The sequence below is a fragment of the Stegostoma tigrinum genome, unplaced genomic scaffold, assembly GCF_030684315.1.
Source record: "Stegostoma tigrinum isolate sSteTig4 unplaced genomic scaffold, sSteTig4.hap1 scaffold_49, whole genome shotgun sequence".
Classification (NCBI taxonomy): domain Eukaryota; kingdom Metazoa; phylum Chordata; class Chondrichthyes; order Orectolobiformes; family Stegostomatidae; genus Stegostoma; species Stegostoma tigrinum.
Window position 1 is genome coordinate 4750754 of NW_026728419.1, and position 15025 is coordinate 4765778.

The window sequence follows — 15025 nt, forward strand, 5'->3', positions numbered from 1 at the left end:
TTGAGCTATCAGGAGTGGCTGGGGCTATTTTCCATGGAATATCAAAGACTGAGGGGAGAGAATTTTTTAAAACATCATGATAGACATGGGGACGGTGAATAGCCAAGGTTTTTTTTTCCCGGGGAGAGCAGTTGAAAACTACAGCACATAGGTTTAAGGTGAGAGGAGATAGATTTGAAAAAGACCTAAGGGGTAATGTTTAAACGCAGAGGGTGTTGCATGTATCGAACAAGCTGCCAGAAGAAGTTGTGGAAGTGGGTACAATGACAGTTAAAAGGAATCTGGATGGGTATATAAATAGGAAGGTTTAGAGGGATATGGGCCAAATGCTGACAAATCGGACTCGATCAGTTCAGGATATTTGGTTGGCATGGACAATTGGACCAAACGCTCTGTTTTGGTGCTGTACAGCTCAATGACTCCATGAGTACCAGAGACTCTTAAACCGGAGAACAAAGTCCTCCTCATTCAGGCTTAGGCTGAGGAGTAGGACCTGTCCACTCTGTCCATTTCTTTTCTGTTTCTTCCCTCCTTTTTTTGCTTCTTTCTTTTCAGTAACGTCCTGAATGTCATGCCTCAGTGTGGGTCCGGCAAGGTGATCTGTCGGCTGGCATGCTCTCAGCATGGACTTCTGGCCTTGAGGTGATTCCAGAGCAGTCTCCCGGCCTCGAGAGGCTCAAAGTGAAGCCTGGCATGGTCAGGTGTCAAAACTCAAACTGGAGGCTCGGTGCCAGCGCGAGCTGTGTTAAAAGGACTGACATTCTAACTTTACATTTATATTTTAAAATTTATTCCTATGATCTATCATAGTGATTTTTTTTATTATTTAGTGTTCTCACTTATTCCTCTGATCTATGATCCTGGAACTTTTCTTTCTTTATTTTTCTAATTGTCTTCCTGACCAAGACTTTGTACTTAAGAATCTTAACCTGGGTACCTCTGTACCTAAAATGGCCCAGTACGTGGCATTTGAGTATATGTGACAATAAAGCTACTTCTCAGATTCAGTTCTAACATGGCACCTTATATTTGGGGACTACGCCCTCTGGTCCTATAGTCTCCCATGAAGGGAATATCCTTTCAACATTCACCCTGTCAAGCCTCTTAAGAATCCTGTACAATTCAACAAAATCACATCCTCGGTTTTTTTTAATTTCCAGACAGTCGTGTCCCAATCTGTTTAGCCTTTGCTCATAAGGTCATCCCAACACATTGGAGATCATCTAGTGACCCTTCTTTGTGCTGCCTCCAGTAAAATGATATCTTTTAAATAAGGGAGGAAAAACTGCTGACATAGTTCAAATGTGTCCCACCAGCACACCTCCCTCGTCTTACATTCCAACCCCTTAAAGTAAGGGCCAATATTCGATTAGTCTTCATGTTTACCTGCTGCATCTGTGTCTAGCTTCCTGTGTTTTGTGCACAAGGAACTCAATTAACTCTGTTGCAGATTTCTGCTTTTTTTTCATTTGAATAAAACAACTCTTTTGTTCGTCTTTCCAAAAGTACCAAATTTGTATTTTCCAACATTATACTCCATTTGCTTTTCATCTACTCAAATAGCAATATTTCATTGTGAACTGTTTGTATCTCTCTCGCAACCCGTCTTTCTACTTATTTTTCTGTTTTCTGCAAATTCGGCCCAGGTACTTACACTTCATTGCTCCAAGTTATTTATATTTGTTGTAAACAGTTGCCGTCCCAGTGCTGATCCCTGTGAAATTCCACTGGTCACAGGTCACCAAGTTGAAAAAGAACCTCTAATCCCTGCTCACTGCTTCCTGGCTGTTAGCCAATTCTCCATCCATGTCACCTTATAACCTCCAACACCATGGTTTTTATTGTAAGGCTGAACCTTTTGTGAGGTACCTTGTTGAACGCCTGCTCGAAGTCCAAATACAACACATGTACTGGTTCCTCCCGAACTGCTCAGTTCAGCATTCTTCAAAAAACTAATAGTAAGACATGATTTCTCTTTCATGGAGTCATGATGACTCTGTTTAATTAGATTATTGCTTTCCAAATGCACTGTTATGATTTCCTTAATGATTGATCCCAACACCTTTTCAACAATAAACGTTTGGACTAAAGTTACCTGCCTTTTGCCTCCCTCTTTTTGAATAGGGGTGTCACATTGGCAGTTTTCCAGATACTTCCCCAGAATCCAAAGATGAGGAAAACTACAACAGTACACCCACTATTCCTGGAGCTAACTCTTCCATCTGTCCCACCAATGCTTGTGCCAGCACGAGTTGCCCCACAGCGCTGATGTGACAGTCACTGCAAACACCATTATACAACAGTCTTGCACAGAAACTCTTTGAAAGTGCATCAAGGCCAATGTGGCCTTTGCACTGAAGCTTGCATTTTACAAATGGCATGGGGTCAGTGATGCAAGTGAGTAGACGGATATCAGAGGCCGTTTTTAATGGAGGCACCTTTCCCACATATTGCAAACAAACTGTTCCAATCCTGGCAGAGCCATTATTTGTTCAACCAATTTCTCCATCAGCTGCCGCCCCATCCCCGCCAATAGAGATTTCCTGTGTGGTGCCAAGGTACCTGCCTTGCTCTCTAGGATTATTACTGTCAATTGCCCCGATACATGGTTTGTGGAGGTGAGCTCTCAACACAAATTGCTGATCGGAGGTTATATTTAGTGAGGCAGCACTAATTAGAGATGAAGTATACTCCATCAGCCCAGAATTTGTCTTCTACTTCAAAAAAGAATGAAACAAAAGATTGCAATTTAAGTTTTTTAATTTAAACAAATGTAAGAACATCAAAAACATTTACTGAACACTATTTTTAGAAACAAAACTTAGATAAAGAACTCAGATGATTTCCTCTTCTACCTGTGGCTGGTATTGTTGGCATAGCCTCGATGTTGAACCATTTTAGTTTTAAAATGGTTATGTGTAAATGTCTAATTAGTGAATCCTATGTCGAGCACCAAGCGATTTACAGGAGGAGAAGGAAATAAGATACATACGACCTCTCAAAAAATCAGGGTGGTGAGCTCTCTAAAGTCCTTCCTCACCAGAGCTCATTGATTCACATTGGGAAGGAGGCTCGAACATTGCCTGTGGAAGAAAGGAATGCCAGAAATGTTAAAGTGCTTGTTGTTCCTGGTGTTAATTTATACGTAGTGCAAATGTGAATTTGATAGAGACTCAAATATTGTTAAAAATTCCTGATATTTTTCTACTTTGAATGGATTATTGTTTTGGATCCATTTGAAAAGTGAGTATACATAACCAACACTGTCCTCCACATAAGATGTGATTGCATGAAGATGAAAAGGTCAATGAATGAGTTTCAGATTAGGCTGTTAACCAATGAGACCCACTTGAAACAATGACAGACCTGAGTAATGGAACATAAACAGATAAACTAGGAACAACAGGTGTATTACAGTATTCATGTCTGAGGTGATCTGGACCCCTGTGCATCTTTTAAATACCTTTTATCCGCAAAAATGGGTTGCACTTTACAAATATATATTCTCTTACACACGCACGCACATCTCACAATATAACCATTCAAAATAAATTCATTATAAAGCAGAGCACTAATTAAAGTCTCAAACAAGTGCAATACCACTGGCAATAATAAACAATGCTATTATTTCTTGCAGTTGCAGTGAGTTAAAAACATATCAATGGGTTTTTAATCCAGAATTAGCTAAAACCACTGGAAACATAAGTACTGAAGGCACAAAAGGTTGGCTGGAGACTTTAAAGGCTGAGCCAAACAGTCCAGATGAAGTACTTATCATCTCACCTAATGGTTTGGATAAATGGTTAGTTTGTTAGTTTTTTTTTCCCTGAGATGGCTTGCACTTTACAAATATATCCCCTCATACACAAATCACTCACTCTTACACTCTGACAGTTTCATTCAGTCTCACACTGACACACACAGTCTCACTCTCAATTTCTCACTCAGCCTGTTATAGTCACACACACAGTCAGTCAGTCTGACTCATACTTCACGCAGCCTCACTCACACTCAGTTTCACTCACAAATAATCGACTCATTCACACACGTGGACTGACTCACTTCCCACACACTCTCACACAGTCTCAGTCACATCCAGTCTCACACAGTCTCAGAAGCACAATCTCACACACTCTCACTCATACAGTGTCATGCTGACTTTGCAGTTTCACTCTCACAACTTCACGCACACACATCAGTCTCATACGTAGCCTCACTCTGACTTTTTCACTCACACACATGGTCTCAGTCTCACACATACAGTCCCATACTCACTTTGCACAGTCTCATTCTCACTTCACACAGTCTCACACACGTAGTTTGATTCACTCCCACACAGACACTGACATTGTGTCACACGCACAAACTCAGGTTTAAACACACACATGCTGAATCTTGACTCTCACACACCAACTCAGTCTCACTCACACAGGCTGTCTCTGACACTCTTAGTCAGTCTCATTTTGAGTGCACGCAGCCTCACTTGCACACAGCCTCACTCGCACGCAGTCTCACTTGGAGGTTCACGCACACAGTATTGTTCTGACACACCTTGCCTCTCACACACTCACAATCTCACTCTTCACAGTCTCAGTCAAACATGGTCTTATTCAAACTCACTCAATCACACATGCTCTCTCACTCATACATTCTCACACAATCTTATTCAGAGTCCCACCCACACACAGCCCCACTCAGACTCTCTCACTCACACACACATTCTTGGTCACACACATGGTCTCACTCTCACAAATGCATGGTCTCATTCATATACAAATCCCTAGTTTCTCTCTCTCAATCTAACTCTGACTCTCTCTCTCACAGTCTCACTCACACATAGGGTCTCACTCACGCACACGCTTTCACTCACTGTCTCACTCTGACTTCATACAGTCCCACTCTCTCACACCGAAACTCTCAGTATCACTCACGCACAGGCTCATACTGACTGTCATTCAGTCTGACTCACACACACGGTCTGACTCTAACTTCACACAGTCTCACTCTTACACATCAGCTCACTCTGACTCTCACTCTCACGGTCTCACTAACGCATACCGTCTCACTCTGACTTCCCACAGTCTCACACACGCACTCACACAGTTTCACTCACTCTCACTAACTTGGCACTCACTCACACACATGGTTTGACTCGTGCTCTCACAATCTCACTCACATAATCTCACTCTCACACACTTGGTCTCACTCATGTAGCCCGTATAATAATTTTCTGTAAAATTGAACATTAAGTTCAAACAGTTCAGGTCTCAAACAAGTGCAATATCACTGGCAGTAATAAACAACTCCATTATTTCTTGTAGTTGCCCTTTGTTGAGGGCATGTCAATGGCATTCTCTCCAAATTAGTTTAAACCACTGGAGAAATAAAAATATTGAAGGCAGGAATGGAGAGCTGAAGAGTTTAAAGGCCAAACCAAACACTTCAGTTGAAGTATTCATCATCCTGCCATTGGCTGAACAAATGGCCGGTTTGCTTTTTAACCAAACAACCATTGAGCAACCCAGGCAAATTCAATCACAATTGGTCAACAAGATTGATACGTAAAAGATTCTTTTTCTCATCCAACCAATTGAAACATGACTGTGATGTTCATAGAAGACAGGTGGCAGGGTTCAATTCTCCAGCCTTCCAGAAAAAATAGCTGATGTGCAAGATGTTTGAAAAGGACAAACAAGCACTGGACTCAAAAGTTAATGTTAAGCAATTGTCTGAAATCAAGTCACTCTATCCAAATTGTCCAATAATTTAAAGTAGAAAACTGCCAAAGTAATTTATTCATATATTGCAGGGTTTTTGATACTGAGCAGAGATTTGAGATCCATCAGAGTCCCGTGAAACATTATGTTCCTTACAGCTAAAACTTGCATAGACATGAAGATCTTCTTTCAGTGAATCTCAGGATGAAGTCGTGACTCACTTTCTTGTTCATTGCGTAATACAGGATGGCATCGGCTGGAAGTATGAGCACTGAAAAAGCAGAGGGAAAGCACATTATTATTCACACGTGTTTTCATCATATTGATTGTGCACAGGTCCAACTGCTTCCTGGGTACGGAAATATCAATGGCTGGGAGGAACAGAACAAATGTACTGCAAGGATTCAGAATGTATTACAAAACACAAGAGAAAATCTTGGAGTTATACCATCCTCAGGTAAACTCAATAACTGAAAACCATTATATCTGAGACCCATTCTCAGGATGAGCATTGTTGGTCAAGACTAAAATCCATTTCAAACCCCTCGCTGTCCGATGGCACATGCCTTCTTCATGACAGTTTGTACAATTGACTGGCTTTATTCGGCCACATATGAGGCTGTGAAGAGTCAGTCAAGCAGACAGTAGCCCAGGTAAAGATGTCAGATTTTCCTTCCTATAGAACAATGCAAAACCCCAATTGATTCACGAATGACCCAGCAGCTACATGTCATTTCTGCTGATACCAGCATCAAACACAAAAAGGTGCAGTGTGTTCAACGTGAAAACACTGAGAAAAGCTATCCTCTCCTTCAGCATTGTGTTGGAATCTTGAAACTAACACCACTGAGGGCACCTAAATCAAACACAAGTTAGTGACACAGCCTATGACCATTTTCTGAGGGCAATGATGGACGCAGAATAAATTCCAGCTTTGTCAGTGAGGCTTGTATCCAGAGGATTGATTTTTCTTTACTTTGAAAACTGACAGGGATAGCATGCTGCAAAGGCATTGGGACCTTTCATTTTCATAAGGCATTCTGCTTAACACAGCCTGGATGGCAAGTTTTAAACCACAGCAGAATTAAACCCATGAGTCCTCGTTTCTACTTTTCAACAGGAAATGGAGTGGGGGGAGGGTTGCTACAGATTAGCAACTTGACAGCAGGGACCCCATCCATGTTTCTGGACTCTCAGCCATGGGCCAAAAAGAGGGGAAGAACAGATTAATTTCAGCAACAGGAAACATTTATTTTGGAATAACCAGTTAAAATAAGAATGAACAAAGCAATGTGAATAATGCCACACCCAAATCCTGATGTACATCCTTCACTCAATATGGCTTTAGGTAGTTTTACAAAGGGGCTACTGGACTCCAAACACTACCCCTGACTTCTCTCTACATGTGCTGCTACTGCTGCTATGCTTTTCCAGCAGTTTCTGATTTCCAGCATTTGTGGTTCTTTGTTCTGATTTGGCTTTAGGGCAATCTGATGAAATAATTTGCTTTTATTAGGTGCAGATATTAGTTGTTTATTGGCTTTACATTCCTCAGAGTTGAATCCTGCTGAACAGGGTTGGATATGTTAAATGGTACAAATTTAGATATCTTCAGCTTTTTGGTGAAATCAAAAGAAAATATCAATTCCCTTGCAGTGGCTATGCTGTTCAGAAATAGATTTAACTTAAATTGAAGCAATTTCCACTGCTCACCTTTATTTGATTCAATGATCTGTGCTAGAGCAAATTGCTGAGGACGCTCGGGTTCAAATTTGAGCGCGGTCATGGCTTTGTTGAGAACTTCAGATACACGATCTTGATTAGTCACCTAATTAAAACAACATTCACTTTTCATTAATGCATTATACACACACACCAAATGAAATATATAAAGCCTCAATTTCCAAAGGGCTTATAAATATAGCTGCTTTCACCCAGAAAACTAATTGGGACATTACACTGAAAGCTGTAAAAGTTACATTAATGAAATAATATCTGGTAGGACTGTTATTGTAAAATCTGCATTCGATGCACCATAACACAGTTACTGTGAACAGTAAAGGTTGGAATTTGAATGGAAACAGAGCCCAGTGATCAAGTTTACCTATACACACAGTTTGAAACAAGTAATTGGTGACGACATTCATAATTTAAATAATCCACTTCCATCCCCTCCCACCCAAAACCCCCACACCATTTGACATAATGGGAACTGCAGATGCTGGAGAGTCCGAGATAACAAAATGTGGAGCTGGATGAACACAGCAGGCCAAGCAGCATCTCAGGAGCACAAAAGCTGATGTTTCGGGCACAGACCCTTCAACAGAAAAGCTTTGTTTCAAGGCTGAAGAGATTACAAGAGAGTCGCAGTGGGAGAGAGATCCACTGAGGTTTGTCCGGAGAGAGGAGGGTAACTTCTTCAGGTGAGGTATCCCTGGAAGAGGCTTCACAATGAGGTTAAAATTGTATCAGAGATAATGGGAACTGCAGATGCTGGAGAATCCAAGATAACAAAGTGTGGAGCTGGATGAACACAGCAGGTCAAGAAGCATCTTTGCTGCACAAAAGCTGATGTTTCAGGCCTAGACCCTTCATCAGAAAAGGGTCTAGGCCTGAAAGGTCAGATTGTGTGCTCCTAAGATGCTATGCTGCTTGGCCTGCTGTGTTCATCCAGCTTCCCACTTTGTTACCCCCATACAATTTGCCTGCTTTTAACATTTATTGTCATTACAGCAAATGGCTCAATGTTGTTTGTGAAGTCTGACATTTCCTAATGTTATGCTTATTCATATAAGTTATTCATAAAATTGCTTTAACAGTTTGAAACATTTAGCAATTTGTGATTTGAAGACAGTGCAAATATTTAATATTCAATCATAATGTGACTGTACAGGAATAATATTTGATAGTCAGGATATTGAGAAGACCAATTTTTTGGGCAATTGTCTGCTTTTGTTTAATTCTGTGTTATATTTGGAAATTGCTTTTCTCAGCTCAAGTTTGAGCAATGACCTGGAAGATGAAATGCACCAGCAAATTTTCTGTTTCTTCTGGAGAACTGCAATGTTTTCTGGTTGAGTAGACTCACACTTAATTCTACTTTAATAGTGCGAGAGTTCATGGCTAAAAAAAATACTTTTGCCACCCAGTCAAACGCAAAGATCATATTAAATATATTAATGGATAGCAAATCTGAAAAATCCAAAAAATGTAGTGGAATTAAATCCCTGAGGAAGTGGCAGATGTAGACACAATTACAATGTTTAAAAGACATTTGAATAAGTACATAAATAGGAAAGGTTTGGGGGGATATTTTGTTCGGTACGTCTTGACAATTCTATAAGTGGTCGAGTCAAATATTACACAACTAGAGATTAGATGAACTACATTATCTTTCTAAAGAAGGGTCTAGGCCCGAAAAGTCAGCCTTCCTGCTCTTCTGATGCTGCTTGGCCTGCTGTGTTCATCCAGCTCGACACCTTGTTAACTTACATGAACTAACATCCCCTAAAGTGATCTTTTTTGAATAACCAATACCTTTTCCACTCTGTATGCTCACACTTTAAATGATTAATCACTAATTTTAGTGATTAATTGGTGATACATTGGATTTTCTAAATTATGTTCGAAGAAGTGCCACACAAGTGTGCAAGCAAAATTGAAGCCTGTGGAATGAAATGGGCAGTGGCGGTATAGACACAAAATTGGGTGAGGATGAGAACATAGAATAATGAAGTAGAATAATGAAGAACAGTCATTTGCTCAGGCTAACTAAAGTAAATGAGGGAAACTGTTTACTGGCCCTTCTAACACTATGTACCAAGGTCAAAATCTAAGGTCATTGGTGGGGAGAAAAAGCAAAAACAAAAAAGAATCCTGCTTTTTCCAAACTGCAATATCCGAATAGGTGGGTAAAGCAGATTAAATAACTTTCTAAAGACAACTGAATAATTACATGGAGCAAAATTTGCAGGGCAGGGGTAAAAAGGGCAATGGTGGTGGTGGTGGGGGAGGTGGGTGGCGAATTTAGCTACTTCTTACTGAGATTTAGCACAGACACAATAAGTCAAGCTTTTTAGTTTTGCTTTGTGATAACATTCCACGATTCTCTAGTTGGCCTCTCATGACTGTGTTAGTTGGCAACAATTTGTTGCACATTCATCAGGAGACATTATCGTCATTTTGGTTGAGAATTTTGTTTTCTGTGTTTCATAGATGTCCAATTTAAATAGGCTGTTTGCCATTTGCTTATCCAAATTCTGCCTCAGATCTTAGGCTGGTTCTGCCCATCTCCAGCTCACTGACAAGCTAACAAATATTCTCTTTACCAGAGTAAAGAGGCGCTGTTTGTCAACAATATTTAAACACCAGAAGCAATTTCCACGCGTCACACTGACCTCTGTGGAGGCACAATCAGAGTATGACTGATCCTTTCAAGGAAAATACATGATCAAACAAAACAACCTATGTGCCTTCTAATTTGGCCAATATTCCTTCGGCTTTCCAGAACTAGCCAGTAGGCAACTATTCTGGTTTGGATTGCACTCTTGCTATTGGAACACTTTGCCTGCAACGGTAGTAGATTCGCCAACTTTAAGTACATTTAAGTCGACATTGAACAAGCATATGGATGTACATGGAATAGTGTAGGTTAGATGGGCTTCAGATTGGTATGACAGGTCGGCACAACATCGAAGGCCGAGGGGCCTGTACTGTGCTGTAATGTTCTATGTTCTTCTCCAACCCATTTTTGATGTGCTTTCTTCCATGTACCAGCCTTTTAAATTTCACATGAGCCAAAACCAGGAAAGAAATATTCAATATCTCTGCTAATATTACTCGATTAGTTTACAGATGGGCCAAAGTGCTTGTGGTCAGCTAACTGAAGATCTGGTACATCGTTGCTGATTTATTGTACAGTTAATGATACGTGTTAATTTGTGATATTTCCTCTTCAATAGTTATCGGTTCATCCACAAAGTGGGGCAACAGAGTGCTGCACCTTGCCAGGAGAAATGCAAGGAAAATGTGTTCAGGCCTAAAACCTAAACATTGCTACTGCATTACAAAACAGTATCAAAATGACGGTCAAAGCACTCCTATTGACCAAAAAAGACTTCAGCAATGTGGAAAATACACAATGAATATGACTGCATGGCAACAAATAATTGGGATAAAAATTCCTCTTGCGATACTGGCAGAGAGCAATGGCAATTATTTGGACCGAGCATGACGAGAGCAACCAGTCCAGGGACTTACCAAAATCATTTTGAATTGTTGTGCTCTGTCCTCCTCTAATCGGACTCGGATGAGGCAGCTTTTCTCATTCTGGCGGTTGTCCCTCCGACGTGTTGTACACCAGCAGCTGCCCAAACCCGCACGCCTACCAGACTTGGCTGTGTCATAATTTGGTTTTGCTGGTGCACCACTGTTGGATGAACCTCCAGAGGAGGCAGTATCCACGGATTTTAATGACTGTGGAATAATTATTTTGTTTAAGAAGACGTTTGTCAATTGTTGCACATTAGAAACTTCCCCCTTTCCAGTTATATTTATTATTCCACAAAATATGCTCGCCTGCTGCCCATAAAGGTGAAGGCATTCTGCGCAGGACAGCTTAATTGTAAGAACATGAAGTTGCACATGAATTCTTGGTCGTTGCTGTCTTGTGAATTTTTTTACTTGCAGTTCTTTCCTCTACCAGGAAAGATCACTTCTGAGGAATTATACCCCTGTTTGTGTTTACGAGCTGTTCAGTCAACATCAACAATTCGGTACTTAGCATGCCCATAAATTACTAATTAGTTTCCCTCAGCACAGTAACATTGTGGTCATTTCACTTAACCATGTAAACTGGTGCTTCAATTCTAAGTTTGTCAGATAAACCCTTTGGGGTTTCAGTTTGCACTCAGTATGTGAACATGCTTACATAAATATTTATTTGCCCACTTCACCCTGCTACGCACAGAAATCTTGAATACAACTACAATGTTTGGAGTTAAAACACACATTTATGAAGTGTGGGTGACTGCGAATGGGCCAACAAGTGTATGGTGCAGGTCAGAATGTGTGCGGCACAGCACCACTGGCAGAAAGAAAGAGAGAGATAGCAACAGCAAAACACACAGAGATAGAGAACTAAAGAAACCGGAAGCGAAATCATCCAAGTCACTGCAGCTCTTAGTTTATTATTAATACAGAGGCAGTCACAACACTAAACAGGAGAATCTATAAAAAGGAAGAGGGTATTTTAAAACAAAAAATACCACTCCAAAACACCCAAATGTGACCTAATAATACTTAGCCCAATTCATGGGAGAATACATTGCGAAAACATTCCTGGGACAAGTCCTAGACATATTCTATAAACAATAACCATAACACAACTCTGATAATCATCCAGAATACAATGGTGTTTGGAAGAGAACACACTAATCAACAGCTCAAAGCCCAAATATTGAAGAAAAACAAAACATGCAGTCACGAGGACTCCATGCAGAGAGCTGCATTACTTTGTTGCAATTGCTGGATCAAGACCTGTCCAACATACTCTAAACACTGTTTTTGTGGGCAGTGAGCTTCAAGCTGCGACAGATGTACCCCATGCACTAAAATTTACTGTGTAGAAATTAAACATGCTGTGAATAATTAAAGATGAAATATTTTGGTTATTGATATGGCGATCTTTAAAAGAACATGTACAGCTTCCTTTGTACATTTTTAAAACCATATAAAATATCTAAACAAAACAAAGCAAACCACATCTGAAAAAAAAATCAGCTCTCACTTCATGAGCGAATAATATCTTTTCTGGAATCAAATGCTTCAGTAACCAGCACAAAGGTTGAATTTTGCTGGGAATTGCACAGCTGTCTTGCCTTCGTTCTGAAAGCAAGTAACCCAACTTTGGCAAATGGAACCTGGGATGGAAAATTGCTGGCAGCAGCCAATTATGAAGATGCTTGATGGAACGGCATTCAAAATAAGGATTTCAGTCTGGCTTAAACATCAAAATGGCTATTAGGCTAATAGCTCTGAAAAGGAGAAGGAGATTGGCCAGTCAGTCATCCAGCTCCAGTGGCTGGGACGGTATCACTGAGTACCCTTGTGTCCTCTTGACTGCCAAAGTGTAGTCAGGATAATAGACGGCAGGAAGACAGAAGAAAGGAAGAAAAGAAGAAAAAAGTGTCTGGACATTATTAAACAAACCAGTGTCTCCAAGAACAACATATTTTATGTGATGAGTGCCTCACTATCTCACCTTTTCCAGCGCTTTTTGCGAGGTGCTTGGCTCTTCCATTTCCAAGTGTCTGGCTGAGGTAATGCTCTCGTCTGAATCCTCATTCCGAAGGGATGCTGGCTGCTCAGAGCTTTTAGTTGGAGCGCTGTGTACTTTAACACCTCTCCTTGAAAACAGGCTGCACAAGGGAAAGGGGACACAACAAAAATATGGAAACGTCATTGCATTCTAGACAAACTGTCAAAAAAAATAAACTAGAATGAAGGTATATTGATGATGAGAGTACCAGGAGTTTGATGTTCGCCACATTTGACCTGTGAGAAATTAACAGTGGCACACTCATACCAAGAGCTCGTATTACTAGTACTGAACACTGTTATATTGTCTAATAGTTAGGGAGTATATGAATAGGTGATAATGTTTGCATATTCAGATGGCACGAAAATCTGGACTTCTTGCAATGTTATTCAACCTGCTATCAACCTAGATCTTATGAAAGCCAAAATGTGGACTTGAATACCCAGAGAGTGGAAAATTTCCCCCAACCTGGCCACATGCTAGTGTGTACATAATTTCTTCCCGAAAGCTGAAGTTTATTAAAAATAAAACATAAAACATAAAACAAAGTAACACCATTGATAATTGATAGAAAACTGTACACAGCACTTTGTCAGGTAGGACAGTGAACTCTGAATTTAGCCTTCAGTATATTGGTACTGCAAACGTTAGGATTTCTATTCAGTAACTTTCATTTATATTGCACGTTTAACATAGAAAATTTTCCAAAACTCTCAAAAGAAGTACAGCAGATGGCATGATAAAAAATTCCCACACTGAAAATCCTGATTGTTGGTATATTGGGCATTAAATAGTACAGGGAGCAAGAGCAGATGGCTGCTGAAATGTGAGATTGCACACTAATGTTGCAATGTTGATTGCCTGCACTTCGAGAATCACAATTAAGCCATGGAAGCCTAAATCACATCCATGTAACATCCACACTCATGTAAAGAGAAGATATCCCAGGAAGTGAATAAGTGTTTCCCTTCTCTTTCTTGGTTTCTATATAACAATAGTCACATGTCACAGTCCAGATCGCTGCAAGGCACAACACAGCAACAAGGCATGGTTTTTTTCTCTGAAACTCTAAACGGGTAGGTGGGGGAAAAATCTGACTTTGCTGAGTTCTGGTCAGTCCTTGCCTATTGAACAGAAATATAAGATAATATCTCCAACTCAGGAACATTACTGAAAACAATAACTTTGAAGTCTTTACACATGTATGCGTGACAACACAAACACATAATTTCATGTCAACTTCCACACGGAAAGAGATTTGAGTTTTGAGGTGGAGTTTCAAATGTGAGAAGCATGGCTGATAATTTTTCAACAGAAGATATTTCTGCTGCCTGCTGACCCACAAAGTAGCACACAAATCTGATTTTTCACTCAAAATTGTTAAACATTGCTAGTTTTCATTATACAGGCCCACAAATATGCAAATTTAATTCACTGTAACACCTTTTTTGCTTACTTGTCTCTCATAAACAAATTCATAAATTTAGCCATGGTGCAGAAACTTCTCAGTGGAAAAATGAGAATCGCGAGGCAATACCAAGCTCATCACAGGTCCACATTCTACATTCATGGCCATAGCAAAGAATCTGTATCAATCAGTCTACATTAGACACATGCATGAGGTGAGAATAACACCACCACTCCTTGCATCTTCTCAAATTACTCGACCAGTGACTAAAAACATCCCACTCCAATGAAACAATAATGACCACGCATCAAATGTCTCTATTTGTCAAGGAACAGATGTACTTATCTTTCTGTCCAATCATCCCGATAAAAAAGGAAATAATGAGATATCTGAAGTGCTTAACATGGGATACTTACCAGCTGAGGCGCTTCAACACACTCTTTTTGGGCTTTGGCGGTTTCTCGAGTTCAGAGGAGCTGCAGGACAGCAGATGAACATGTTCAGACAAGATTCATTTAAAAAGAATCAGGTGCCTTTGTTCAATACTCTGAATATTTTTGGCAAAATGAATCATTTACAGAG

The 15025-nt window shown here is 40.2% G+C and overlaps 1 protein-coding gene across 1 annotated transcript; it reads right to left on the reverse strand.

Annotated features, from left to right (window-relative positions):
• Window positions 1-2852: 2852 nt before the first annotated feature.
• On the reverse strand, window positions 2853-15014 carry LOC125450189 (ral guanine nucleotide dissociation stimulator-like 1). The gene is made up of 6 exons (XM_059644083.1): window positions 14860-15014; window positions 12979-13135; window positions 10977-11192; window positions 7431-7545; window positions 5874-5988; window positions 2853-3083 (listed from the first exon to the last, which is right to left on the reverse strand). Exons 2-5 carry the CDS (start codon window positions 13015-13017, stop codon window positions 5876-5878), a joined length of 483 nt encoding a protein of 160 aa, XP_059500066.1. The 5' UTR covers window positions 13018-13135; window positions 14860-15014; the 3' UTR covers window positions 2853-3083; window positions 5874-5875.
• Window positions 15015-15025: the final 11 nt, after the last annotated feature.